Source organism: Pleurodeles waltl, chromosome 3_1 (assembly GCF_031143425.1).
Source record: "Pleurodeles waltl isolate 20211129_DDA chromosome 3_1, aPleWal1.hap1.20221129, whole genome shotgun sequence".
Taxonomy (NCBI): Eukaryota; Metazoa; Chordata; class Amphibia; order Caudata; family Salamandridae; genus Pleurodeles; species Pleurodeles waltl.
The window spans coordinates 1,604,994,531-1,605,008,987 of record NC_090440.1 but is presented as its reverse complement, the minus strand read 5'-3'; the positions used below and the strand labels follow the sequence as shown (position 1 = coordinate 1,605,008,987).

Here is a 14,457-nt window from a genome sequence, read left to right as displayed (position 1 = left end):
AAACATCCATGAGTAACAGTTTTTGAAAGTTTTAAGACATTTTGTTCTACAATACGGTATATATTGCGGTGGGACAATGTTTTGACTTTCTTTCACACCCATTCTTCACATTGCATAATTAGGTTAGACAGTAGCTTTCGTCTACTGATTCAGAAGCTCTGAACACTACGTAGGCATGTTCTTCAGCCACAGTTAATGCTCCATGCTTTTCTCCAAGTCACACTGCGTGCAGACTTCCTCAGCTCCCATCCGATATTATACATACAGGGCCTGATTCTGAAAGGTAACTTACAAAACTTACACAAAAAACAGTAGCAGCATGACCAACCACTGGTACTGCAGTACCCTCACATAGAAAATAATGGAGGACGCAATACCAGTGGTGCAAAAGTGTAAGTTACTACTGTATTGCAGTTTATTACTTAAAAGTAACAAACTTACTCAAAAGTGCAGCTTGTGAATCAGGCCTGAGTGTGTCATTTTTGTAAATGTTTGATTAGTTTATCTTTACCATGAAACACTGCGGAGGACTAATAGGTAATAGGGTCAGACCATGTAAACTCACCTTAAATAAAACATACTGAAACTATGCCCCTACTTTGAGCATGATATATCTGAAGTTCCTCACCTTCCATCTTGTGCACACACAGTAGATTTCTGTGTGGGGCATATTGTACAAATAACACATCCCTCAATTACGCTTGGGTGTCTCTCCCCTTCACCCTTATGTTGAGCACTCACAGCAGTAGGTTGGTTGGCAGTTTCCCTCTCTACTGTGTACAAAGAGTCCATTTAACCTTCGTACATCTTATATTTGCATTGTGTTCCTTATAGACTCTTCTCTTCTCCTCTGTAATAATTGCACAGTGTGTTGGTTATTTTGCCTTTCTTGGATGTGTACAAAGTGGTGAGCAGTCTTGAGACACTTCCTCTGCTTGCTCAGTGTGCACACACTACATCACACATGAAAGTTTATTATACATTTTTTGTCACTTATGAACTCGTGATTGCCTCTGATAAGACAGCTTTTTTATTTCCCGGACAACTGATGTTTATTGCCCCCGCTGCTTCCTATGATATGTCAACTTTACTACCATGATGTTCTTATGCCATGCCGTTTGGGCACCATCTACGGCACATTTCATGGACCAGCACATTTCATGGACCAGCTGGCCATAGGCTTCCTTCGTCTTCGTGCATTTGTCCATGCCCTGGAACATGAACGCATTACTTGTGTCCTGCCACTGCTCATTTTTTATATGCTACTTTTTTATTTGTGTATAAGCACTCTACCAGTGTGAATATCTTTGTGCTGTCTCCCTTGTGTATTTGCCCCGTGTTTCTCCTGCCCTCTGCTGTCTGTGTGCTTGCACCCAGCTCCTCCTTTCCACTGTTGTGCATCTGCCAGGCCCCAAACCCTCCCTCCCACCCTCTGTTGTCATCAGCTTCTCCACGTTCTGTTCTCTTCAGCTTGCCTCCATCCCTCCCTCCTACCTTCCATTGTCGTCAGCTTGCCCCTTCCACCTACCTTCCACCATGCATTGTGAGCTTACACCACCCCTCCCACCTTCTTTTGTTGCCAACTTGTCCCAGTCCCTCCCTCCCACCCTCTGTTATCAGCTTGCCCCAGTACCTCCCACCCTCTGTTATCAGCTTGGCCCAGTCCCTTCCTCCCACCCTCTGTTATCAGCTTGGCCCAGACCCTCCCTCCCACCCTCTGTTATCAGCTTGGCCCAGACCCTCCCTCCCACCCTCTGTTATCAGCTTGGCCCAGACCCTCCCTCCCACCCTCTGTTATCAGCTTGGCCCAGAACCCTCCCTCCCACCCTCTGTTATCAGCTTGGCCCAGAACCCTCCCTCCCACCCTCTGTTATCAGCTTGCCCCAGGCCCTCTCTTCTACCCTCTGTTGTCGTCAGCTTGCCCCGAGAGCCTCCCTCCCACCCTCTGTTATCAGCTTCCTCAGCAACTCCCTTCCACCGTCTGTTATCATTAGCTTGCCTCTGACCCTTACTCTTACCCTCCATTGTCATCAGCCTGCCCCTCAAACCTCCCTTCCACCCTGCATTGTCGTCTGCTTGCCCCTCACACCTCTCTTCCACCCTGCGTTGTCATCCACGCCACCACCCCTCCCTCCCGCCCTCTGTTGTCAGCTTGCCCCACCCATCACTCGTACCTTTTGTTGTCGTCAGCTTGCCCCGCCCCTCCCTGCCACCCTCCTTTGTCGTTAGCTTGTCCCTAGCCCCCCAACCCTCAGTTGTTGTCAGTTTGCCCTAAGCCCCTTCATCCCACCCTCTGTTGTGTTCTGCTTAATCTGCGGTCTGTTTGTCTGACTCTTCCACCCTCTGCTGTTGTCTACTTGCCCCAGACCCTCCCTCCATCCCACACCCATTGTCATCAGCTTGCTCCAGTCTCTCCCTCTCACCATCCATTCTCATCAGGCTGCCCACAGCCCCTTCCTCCCATCTTCCGTTGTCAGCTTGCCCCATCCCTTCCTTCCCTCCATTGTCATCAGCTTTCCCCAACCCCTCCCTCCCACCCTCCATTGCTATCAGCTTTCCCCAATCCCTCCCTCCCGCCCTCCATTGCTATCAGCTTTCCCCAACCCTTCCCTCCCACCCCCATTGTTATCAGCTTTCCCCACCCCTCCCTCCCACCCCCATTGTTATCAGCTTTCCCCAACCCCACCCTCCCCCCATTGTTGTCAGCTTTTCCCAACCCCTCCCTCCCAGACCTATTGTTATCAGCTTGCCTGGCCCCTCCCTCCTGCCCCCCCATTGTTATCAGCTTTCCCCAACCCCTCCCTCCCACCCTCCATTGTTATCAGCTTGCCCGGCCCCTCCCTCCCACCCTCCATTGTTATCAGCCTGCCCGGTCCCTACCTCCCTCCCTCCCACCATTGTTATCAGCTTGCCCGGCCCTTCCCTTCCTCCCTCCCTCCATTGTTATTAGCTTGCCCGGCCCCTCCCTCCAACCCTCCATTGTTATCAGCTTGCCCGGCCCCTCCCTCCCACCCTCCATTGTTATCAGCTTGCCCGGCCCCTCCCTCTCTTCCACCCTCCATTATTATCAGCTTGCCCAGCACCTCCCACCCTCCACTGTTATCAGCTTGCCCACAACACCTCCCTCCAGTGTCGGCCTTGCCCCCTAACTCACCCCTTCCTTTGTGCAGCCTCCCACCTTTGCTTTTGCTGTAAAACAAAAAACACTATAACCTGTCCAGTGCTGGACGTCATAGCGCTTTCTTTACTCACCCTCTGCCCATGTTGCTCTCTCACACACCCTTAGTCTGTGTTGCTTCCCGCCCACATTTTTCTCACAGAAAGGAAAAATTAAGATTTTGTTTTATTGTACTGTTAGGATGCATATTTGACTAAAAAGAATGGCTAACTCAAATCCATCATCCAGTCTGACGTAATATTCTTTAGGGTTCCAGATTTTGTTTTCCCAAGTGGCTGTAGTCATAGGTAAATTAGCTTTAATCTCCAGTAAGACAACACTGTGATTTGACAATTCTGTTTCCTTTGTAATATCCTTTTTGTTGAGCCTCCAGCGTCCTCCGTAACTCCACCGCCTTTACATCAAGTTCAGCCACAATTCAATTATTAAAAGGCTATCATTTGGCTTTGATGTATTTTCTGGGACATTATACGTTTCTGCAGGTCAGTCTGGAGGTCCTCATACTTGACTGGCAGAAGGTAAAGTAGGTCAGCTATAAATGTTTCCATCAAGGAGGAAAGAGATGTTTTACTGTTAGCTGTTGAAAGGTATATAGAGATATGAACTACTTTTAAGACATTCTTAAGGCTTCAATAGGAAATGCAGTTTTCCATGAGCGAAAATATAAATAGTTCTATTTTATTATTATGTTGCATATGGTATAACTTTGAGGTGTACTTTTCCTGATTAGTTTGGATTCTTTTTTTAATCGGAGAAAGGAGTTTTGATTTATTTTCCTCTAGAAGGCAGTGTTTTTGTTTCTATTGAGACTAAATACTGTGATAGGTTCTTATGACAAACTTATGTAATGCATTTACTTTACATGATTCTTGCCACATTTATGGCAAGAGTTCCTGGCTCATAAGGGGTCCAGATTATAAACCTACTTCTTATTTTAATAAACGTGAGAAGAAAAGTGCCCCTCTCTATGTAGTTTGTTTACTTGTTTGATTAATTAGTCACCATGATCCTAAAATGCTCAGTCCCTAATAACCTGGGCTACTCTAACCACAAATATTTTAGTTCATCTTGGTTGCTACTTATGGACTTTGAATCGCACATCTTCCTTCAACATTCACATATGTTTTTTATTTTTAATTTTTTTTATCGTGATAGGTGGAGCCGTCTTTGACTATAGCCTGGAAGGAATTGATGAAAAGGAGGAGTCAAACACATACCTCAAAGCAAATGAAGCAACAATGCCTGAGACTTCAGCTGTTGCAGATGCTGCTCCTTCTGCTGAGCCGCAGTCTAGTACTGGAAAAGGTGATATTGCCATCAACTCTCAGGGTATTACACCAGTGAGCTTGAAGAGCTCAGAAGAAAAGCAGGAAGCCTTGAATGCTGAGTAAGTACTTAAATGGATATAAAGCCATATATCAATGTGAGAATAAATACATATACTAGCTAATATATCAGACGGGAAGACTTTTGAGTGATGTTTAAACCTCCTGAAAGTTCATGATGTTAAAACTCAGCTTTGGAGTATTCCCATGTCTTCCATAGACCTTGGACTGCATTATGTAAAGGGTGCATTGCTCTGTTCTGTTTGGGATGTACCCTTAACTGGGCACTCCAGGCACAGACTGGGTCAGTGTGTCCTATTACAACTGATTTGCTGCCCCCACAGTAGCTGCGAACCCGCATATGCCCTAGGGCAGATAATTAGAAAAAGATAGACTGGTTGTTTGATGCCACCAGTCTGCCTTTCACTTTGCAGGAGGCAATGTTGGGTGCCTTTTGAAGGCAGATGCAGTGAGTGAATTGAATCTGCCTGCAGGGAAATATCTGAAGGGTCCATTGGACCCCTTATGTCTGCTTTCAGGAGGTGCCCTCAGGGTGCCCAGAATGTGCACTCCCTCATATGGGGAGCACAATCGTTGTGTCTCATGGCAGCTTCTTTGCCAAAGCAAAGAGGCTGACTGGAGCGTGGACACAGAAGAAAATTGCTCCCTTATATGTATGGATTTCCTAGGATCACTTCAGCGACTACATGTATGAGTTACAGAAGGGGCTGCACAAGAATCAGAAAACCCTTCTTTAATGCCAAAGTGTACTGAGAACAGAGAAAATGTGCACACATGCCTGGTGTTTCGTCAGGGCACTTTGTGTACTTTGATTTATGCTGTTGCCCAGCATGATGTGGCACAGAATGTGGGCATTTTCTTATGTATTAAACCCATTCTAGTTATTTAGGTAACATTTTCCACTATATAAATGGACTTTAATGAAACGGTAATGGAAGCATTGGTAGTGCTCACATTACTTACCAATAATCTTTATTACTCCGATTCTTCCTTCCTCATCCCATTCCGAATCAATGGAGTGAAGTGCCCTATTCGCTCCTCAAGTCACATCTAGAACGCTGCTGCTTCCCTTTCTATGAAAGGTAAGAAGGACCAGGAGCATATAGCCCCTCCTCTCCCCCCGGAACTACCTGTGTATCACCAAGCACCATAATACCGGTTGATGAAAGAACAGGGAGGGAGGGAGGGAGACACGGAATGGGACAAGGAAGGAAGAATCAGAGTAATAAAGATTAACGGTAAATAATTGGAGCATTACCCCTCATCATCATTCCTGGTTCCATTTCGAACTAATGGAAGAATGCCCAAACAAGACCGCTTTCAGCAGCCACATGAAAGAACCAAAAGGAACACAATCGGTGCAGTGCAAAGTTTAATGAGGCACACAAAATAACAGAGACCCAGGAACACCTCAGACCACAAGCCAGTGACGTGCTTAGTCCAACCACAAGGAGCCAACTCAGGAGGAGGAGGCAGCCGCGACCAAGACCTCAAAACCAAAGGATAATTCAGAACCCTGAGCAACATGCAACCTGTAATGGTTAATGAATGTGGAAGGAGAGGACCAAGTGGCAGCTTTATAAATATCCCAGAGGGGAACACCAGACCATTCAGCCCAGTAAGCAGCCATCCCACGTTTGGATTGGGGTTGACCCCACCCGTAACCTCCCGGCCCAAGGCCTGGTAAGCCGAAAAGATAACAGACTTAATCCAACGGGACAGGTTGGAAGAAGAAGGCCATCCGCCCTTCTGCACAGGGTCAAAGCTGACAAAATGGTGGTCAGAGAGACGGCACTCGGAAGACCTAGATAAATAGATCTTCAATGCACGGACAATGTCCAAAAGGGACAAGGAAGGGTCAGAGACCAAAGCCTCCAGAGGCAGGACAGGGAGAACAATTTCCTGCTCACGATGAAAGTAAGAATTCACCTTTGGGAAGAATTTAGGATCCTAGGAAAGGACGACCTGGTCCTCAAAAATGCACAGGTACGGAGGGTGACAAACCAAGTTATCAAGTTCACCTGGCATTGGTAATAGCAACCAGAAAAAAACACTTTAAAGTCAGGATCTTAAGGGATACTGACTCCAGAGGCTCATACAGTAGGGACTTTAAATGGGAAAGCACCACAGGAAGGTCTTGTGGGGGGGGAGTTCCGAAGGGGTGGACGAAGAGGGCTGAAACCCTGGTACAACTTAGAGGCTATGCTAAAAAAAGAAGATAAATCATCCCATGGAGCCCGAAAAGTTTTAATAGAGCACCACTGGCGTTTCAGAGTAGCCACAGAGAGACCCCTATCAAAACCCTCCTGAAGAAACTGAAAAATTGTAGAGGAAGGGGCAGAGACAGGAGACAAAAAACAGGTACTGCACCAAGCATCAAAGGAACCCCAATGATGCGCATAAGCCTTGTTAGTGGGTCCCCGTCAAGAAGACTGGAGTGAACAGGAAACCTGCAAAGAAAGACCCTGCTTCATAAGGTCCTCCCTCTCATCCTCCAGACCGTGAGATGCAAACGCTCCAGAGTTCGCAGAGGAAGAAGAGGGACTGACAGAGGGGAAGGTATCAGAGGAAGGCACCATTCCAGCCCCACCACCAGGAGACGGAGAAGAGGGAACCAAGGTTTCCGAGGCCAAAAAGGAAGGACTACAACCACATCTGCCAGCTCCTGGAGCATTCAAGACAGGAACCGCTGGATCAGGGAAATCGGGGGTGGGAAGGCATAAAGAAAACCCAGTGGCAAAGGACTGGACAGGGCATCAGTCCCCATGCACCCTGAGTGAGGAACCTGGTGATGCAGAAGGGAACCTTGGCATTCAAGGGGGTAGCAAAGAGATTTACTGTAGGAACTCCCCGCTGATTGCAAATCCAGGAAAACACCAAAGGAGCCAGAACGAACTCCAGGGAGGATGAGAACACCCGACTCAGGAGATCCGCCTGACGATTCAGCACACCCTGAATGTGAATGGCCTACAACCTGAGGAGGTGGAACTCTGCCCAGGACACAATGCGGCGGGCAAGGAGATTGAGGGAGGAGGACCTGGTGCTTAACTGACAATTGAAGTATGACATCACCACTCGGTTGTCCGCTCTCACCACCACCAAGTGACCCCAAAGAGGGGAAAAAGAGACCTGGAGTGCATTCCAGACCACGTGAATCTCCCTCCAATTGGAAGACATTGAAGCCTCCACCACGGATTAGAGACCCTGAGCAGTGAGGTCCCCCAAGACCGCTCCCCAGCCCAGGCTGCTGGCATTGGTAGTGAGGACCACAGGAGTCAGAGGGGAAACAGAGACCTGGAGTGCATTCCAGACCCCGTGAATCTCCCTCCAATTGGAAGACATTGAAGCCTCCACCACGGATTAGAGACCCTGAGCAGTGAGGTCCCCCAAGACCGCTCCCCAGCCCAGGCTGCTGGCATTGGTAGTGAGGACCACGATCCAGGGAAGGAGGATGCAACCACCAGAGGACATCCTGGCGAACTGAAGCGGAAACAGGAATAAGCGCCTCAAGGTTGATGCTGACCGGAGTCCAGTGAAGCAGGGTATGGTGCACTACAGGGCCCAAATGGAGGCGCACCGACTGCACGACATCCAAAGTCGCTGCCTGAAAGAAAGAAGAAAACAAATTAGCACCATAACATCCAACAACAGGGACAAGCAAGACAATGGCAAGGAAGGGGGAGAAACATTGGAAATCAACGTGAAGACAAAGAGGTGCACAATAAACAGATAGTTCCAGGGGAGAGGAGGGTTGTGGTCCTTGTCCTTCTTCCCTTTCATAGAACGGGAAGAAGTAGCTTTCTAGACGTGACGTGAGGAGTGAATAGGGCACTTCACTCCGTTCATTCGGAATGGGACAAGGGAGGACGATGAGGAGGTAATACTGTCTTTGCTGTCTTTCCTATGAAGTCCCCAAATGCCTCACTTTTGAGCATATCAAATTAAAACAAGCATTGGCTAAGCCAATCAGTCTCTCTTTGCCAATGTTGAGCAAGCAACGCAATTACCTCCTCCTGCGACTGGCTAGCCATGATAAAAAGAAAATAGAAAGCAATCAAAAGATGACCGTAACTAGCTTCAAATAACTGCTTTCTCAATATCTCTTTAGTGCAAATTAATTTTGACTCTATTTTTCGACTTATTTCCTGTTTTCTTCTAATCCTGCCTACTCTGAATTTTGCTCTTTACAGTCTCCAAGACCATTTTGCTCACTGGTTCTGTCTTCTTAAATGTAACTGGCACCTAGTCTTCAGCAATCCACTCTCGCGTGGGAGCTGCACTCGGACACTCCTAACCATTTTCAACCTTAGTAAAAACAAGTATATTCCAACCCCCAACTGTAAGATAAGGAAAGTATGCACAGTATATGATTTACATCAGCACATCTTGCAAACGACGCCTCTTTTTATCTGAGCACCATATACCAACAGTAGTTATTAGGCAGGTAAGATGTGGTCACAGAGGGTCCACAAATGCCTGCACCCTGCCTGACCGAGACAGACCAACGTTGATGGTACTTCTGTTTTTTTGTAATAGAAATAGTCATACATTTGCATTGTAGAAGGTGTCATTTGAAGAAATACAGATTGTGCATAATGTCAAAGTTAGCTGACACTATATAGCTATAGATGTGTTTTTAACAAATCATCCTCTTTCCCACTGCTCCTCCCTTTTTTTATCCATTTGCCACAACCCATCTACTGTATTAGTACTTGTTTGAGAGGCAGCTGTCCTCCTGTACCCATCATTACTCCCCTTGCATAATTTTGCCTCATCTCCTACTGATGTTTCCTGTTCTGCCACTTCCTCTTTTCTGTGAGTTCAGAGAATTATTCTTATGAACGTCTTTCCCCTTCTTCCGCTGCATTTGGAGTAATTCCTGTTCCACCCGCACACCTTCATTCTGCTTTTTGCTCTTCTCCCAATTTCCCTCTCATTCCTCTTGGACAGAGTATTTTATTTGGGTGGGTGAAGTGGGCTTGCTCATTTTCATTTCTGTCCCGGTTTCTGTTTTGCATTCCCTCCTTCAAGTTTACCTTTATTTCTTTTGTTCTTGCTCCATCTCCTCCTGCAGTCTTCTTTACAACTACAGCTCCACTCTCAGTGGAAAACCTTTATTTTTTATTTTTATTTTTGTAATTCCGTTCTCTGTTTTTACCTTTTTTTTAAATTGAAATCTGTTTGTTTCTAGCCATTGTTACCTACTTTTTTACCCTTTAGATGAAGTATACAACATACTTTCAGCAATTCATGAACTTTCTAACGAGGCATATTGAGTATTCCCTATCTTTACCTTAAGTTAACATAAGCATTTGTAAGTCTGAATGTTTCAGCTTGGCGTTCACCATTTTGTGGAATCGCCAGGCTGACACATTCATGTTTATTTAATATGTTAGCACTAACAAGCTTCCCCACTTTCTAGGAACCCTTGATGTGCTCAGTATTGGGTTTACTGTACTTATTTCAGTACCCAGGTACTGAAGTGTGATGCCTCCTTTCACTAACAAGGAGTTTTGAAAAGGCATGTCTCAGTTATCTGCCCAGGGTCAGCCCACCATTTTTTGCTATACCATAGGTCTGGTGCCATGTCACTCCAATAAGACAAACAAACTGAAGTCTACAGTTTGGAAAAGAGCTGCCACTGGATTAATAGTGTTTAAACGTCTACGGGCCTAATCACAAACTGCATTTTGTACGTAAAATAGTACTATAGCTGTACTGCTGCAAAATGCTGTTCACAAACGGAAGTGCATAGAGGTCCTCCTCTGCCTTTCCTGTCTTTCCTTTTCAGAGATTGCCACCAGTGTGGGAGAGATCTCAGCACATGTAGGTAAATGTTTTTTATAGTAAATGTGGGAGGGACCCGGGGTGTGGCTGGGAAATGGGGAATACTTAATACAAAATGGGATGCATTTGGAGAGGTTTGAGGAGGGTTTTATTAAACATTAATAGTTATCTTATTTAAAAAAATATAATACATCAAATGTTTGGACTTTCAAAAAAATATTTAATTTACATTAAAAACAACTTTTTATTCCTTTACTAGGAATTGATTAAAAATTAAAATGCTGATAAGAGTACTTATTTTGTAAAAATAATATTTATAATCTAAATTAATATTTAAATTATTTGATAAACATAATTGTGAAGAGTTAATGTGCTTTACTTTATTAGTTGTAGGATAAAAATAATTCATTTTATACTTTTATGTTACACATTAAATTATTTTATAAAAATGGTTAAACAATTAATTTCCTCACCTCCACAGTGACAGCGATATCTATCTGTGTGTGAAAAATTACTAGTAGTAACTTTACCCACATCAGTTCAGTCTTGGATGTCTCCACCCCGTGTACTAATCTGGTGGAGACTTATAATTATTCACGTAGCTGTAAATATACACTTGGAAATGGTGATTAGCAAGGCATGAACTCTGCTTGGCAGTTTCGGGTGCCCACAAGATGGGGGTAAGTATGCTGAGAGTGTCTTTTGGGAGAATACATCATCACTTATAATTGGTTGAATTTAGAAGGCTTTTAATACATTTTTTCAAGTTCATAGAACTCATTTTTTAAAAATCTTTTTCACATTATTATATTAAATGAAGGTGTCCAAATAGGGCCAAATAAGACAGGTAAGAGCCTTATGTCTCTTTAATATACATGGAATGTATGCAGTAGTCCGGCAGGTATTTTTTTAAGCCCCGAACAAGACCTTTGACCCGTAGGGGCTTAAACACATTGCCAATAATGTGTGAATAGATGAAACATTGCATCTCATCAGGTAACAGGTAAATTGCTATTGTATTAGTTAATAAAAACCATAGAATGATCCATTGCCATTACATCATATACAACCTTCATAAATACAATAAATAAAAGCTCATGGTCAGCGCAATAAAAATGAAAGATTATTGACTCCATAATAGTATATATATTCGCTCTCCTAATGTTTATCCAAATTTACTGAAGTTACCAAAATAATCCATCATTGTTACATCGTACAAGACCTTATTAAATGGGGTCAGTAAAAAAGCTCATAATCAGTGCAATAAACTTAACCCCTTTCGGCTCCAATAAATCTAATTAAAGACATTTAAAAAATGAAAAATTGTCGAACCCATGACGGTGTATGTATTCACTCCCCTAATATTATTCAAATTTACTGAGATTTATAGGGGTTTATGGAAGGCGCCTAATCCTGGTACAGATTTTGGAGGGGCGATTGGGGACATAAAAATTTAAAAAAATTGGACCAACCTGATGTGCAATATTACATTTCTTGGATTGAGTGTCTAAATTAGAGCCCATCTGCATGTTCTAACCCCTAATGCATTAAATTCCTTCTTCAGCATTTGTCTTCTATAAAGGGCAAGGGATGGGCATAGGCATTCCACGTGCCCAAAAGTCTCTACCGTTAGATGACATAGGCAGCATTCTAGGTTGCGTCTTTGTGACGCCATCTTCCATTTTGCTAAAAGGTCCAGCGTTGGCAGGTCACCCAGTCTTAGCTTTAAAAAGTGTTGTTTGATTTTCGATGAATAGGGAGCATCCAGCTGTGGGGATTCAATAGGTGTTATGTATGAATTAAGGACCAGCTAACGGTGGGACTTTTTGACTAGTTCCTCCCTGTCTTCTAGCCAACTACAAAGTTTGCTAGCTTTCTTTATCCACTTTTTTCTTAAAAGCTGGACTAGGGAGCATTTGGTCCCATTTGTCTGCTAAGCCCAAACAGTTTATACTTGTTTCTAAATACTTTTGTATAGTTGTTGTTGCCCCTTTCAAGATTGATTTCGTGCCATACTAAGTTGTCCAACGTTCCTTTTGGAGCGTGACACATTTTATAACAGCATTTGATAGAAGCCGCGGGGCGGGTTAATGTCTGCTTTACAAGCATAAACTCCAGTCTTACCTGCGCCGGTGATGCTGATCCAGGTAACTAGAATACCCACTTGTAGGACCTTACCAGGAGTTTATCTAGGAGGGCTGCTTCTATCCCCCGCATTATTTCAGTTCCATATGCGAGCGTTGGGAGCAGTTTTGCTCTCATTACAGCTGTCAACTGTTTCATTGTATTACCTCGAATGTTATTTGCTAGGGTTCTAAATGCATAGACTAAATGTAGCATTTTTGTTTTACTTCGATTTATTTCTAATTTGTTAGCTCTTGCGTATCCCCCAAGGTTGTTCAACAGTTTTTTCATGCCAATTCTGGTGTTGCTAAATAGTAACAGATCATCTGCACATAACATGTTGGATAATTGATACCCACCAAAAGTGGGCGAGTGGGCAGACTGGTTATTTAACATCACAGAAAGATCTGCTATATATAGATTAAAGAGAATTGGTGCCAGGACACAGCCTTGTTTCAGGCCAACTGTTGTTTTAACTGCCCTCGATAAATGAGCGCCATCCCCAAGTTTCACCTTCACCCAGGTATCAGAATAAAGCAGCCTAATGGCATTTACTATAGCTGAGGCAGCCCCATTGCTGTAATTTTGCCCACAATTTGCAACTGGATACACAATGGAATGTGGCTTTAAAATCAACAAAGCACAGGTATGTAGGTATGCCCCTTCCTTTTGCTCCATTAATAATCACAATGCCATAAGATTCGTTGTGGTACCCTTGTTCTTAACAAATCCACTTTGGTTTATGGGCAATATGTTGTTGTCTATAACCCACGATTCTAAGTGCTCTAGCAAGCATGCTGAGAAATACTTAAGCTCTACATCTAAAAGGGCAATCAGTCTGTAATTGGTTGGCGATGCGGCCTATTGAACCTTTGATAAAACATAGTTGTACATTGCAGCCAAGAAATCTGCCCATCTTTGTGTTGCCTGTTTGAATAGTGCTTGTGGCAGACCGTTAGGCCCGGGAGCAGTCAGTACGCGAGTTCCCAGTGATCCTTGTTATCTCGGATGCAGTGAATATCAAGGTGGTCGAGACGTCGGGGGCCCCAATAACCATCTCCTGCTGGGTCTGCGCAACTCTTCCGATGGTCATTTCCCCAAAATGAGACTCGAGGTAGTCAACCCAGGCTCCCTCTGTTATATTGACATTGCGGGTCACTTTTGGCAACCTTTTCTTTAAAGTTAATCAATTTCCAGAAATGTTTTGAGTCTGATAGTTTTGATGCATAATGCAGTTTAGCCCATAGCATTTCATGCTGGCGTTTTGTAAAGGACCATATTTCCCTTTTCAAGAACCTCCTTTGCTCTCAAACGATGCTTAGTAGTGATTTATCCTCAGGGTGCTTACGCAATTGCCTCAATAACCTAACTCCCGCTGCTTTCCTTATACGATTTTGCCTTGGCAGGTGAATGCCTTTTTTTATTTTTTCTTGACAAAGACCTCCCAGGCCCTTGTCAAATTAGAAGGGTCCATAACCGAGGATTCAAATCTGAACAACGCTGCCTCTGCTTGGCTTTTAATGGAGTTAGATGACCATTTCAATCGGTTAGGATTTTCGGTGCCAATCGCCCCTTTGAGACATGCCACTTTCTCCGGCTTACATACCGTGGTTTGAATCTTGATTGCCTGTGGTTTGTGGTCACTTTCCGCGCGATAATGACAGATTAACAGTGTGTAATCTAAATAGGATACCTTTATCCCTGACAATCTAGTCCATACGGATAGAGTGTCGGCCCAGCTCCGTCCATTTAATGTGAATAGGCCAACAGACTCACTAATCTTTATTAATTTCTCTCTAATCTTATCTTTCCTTACATTCACTGGGACATTTTGTGTTGGCATGGGTGGTACTGTTCGGATATGTTCCTCAGTTGGATTATGGAATAGGTTGAGATTAAAATCACCCAAAATTAACCAGTGTGCTGGATGTGTTATGATTTGTATATGCACCAGATGCTTTATCAAGTTGTTGGCTCTGGCTGATTTCTTTTTTTGGGTTAATATATAAGTTGATTAATACC

At 44.2% G+C, this 14,457-nt stretch overlaps 1 protein-coding gene across 5 annotated transcripts in view; it reads left to right on the top strand.

The window, feature by feature from the left end:
- The window catches only part of COBLL1 (cordon-bleu WH2 repeat protein like 1), a 483,290-nt gene that overhangs the window by 404,275 nt on the left and 64,558 nt on the right, over positions 1-14,457 (top strand). For all 5 annotated transcript variants that reach the window (XM_069225250.1, XM_069225248.1, XM_069225246.1 and 2 more), the window contains one exon: positions 4,334-4,565. In XM_069225250.1, the coding sequence (XP_069081351.1) occupies positions 4,334-4,565 (232 nt within the window). The remainder of the gene's footprint in view (positions 1-4,333; positions 4,566-14,457) is intronic.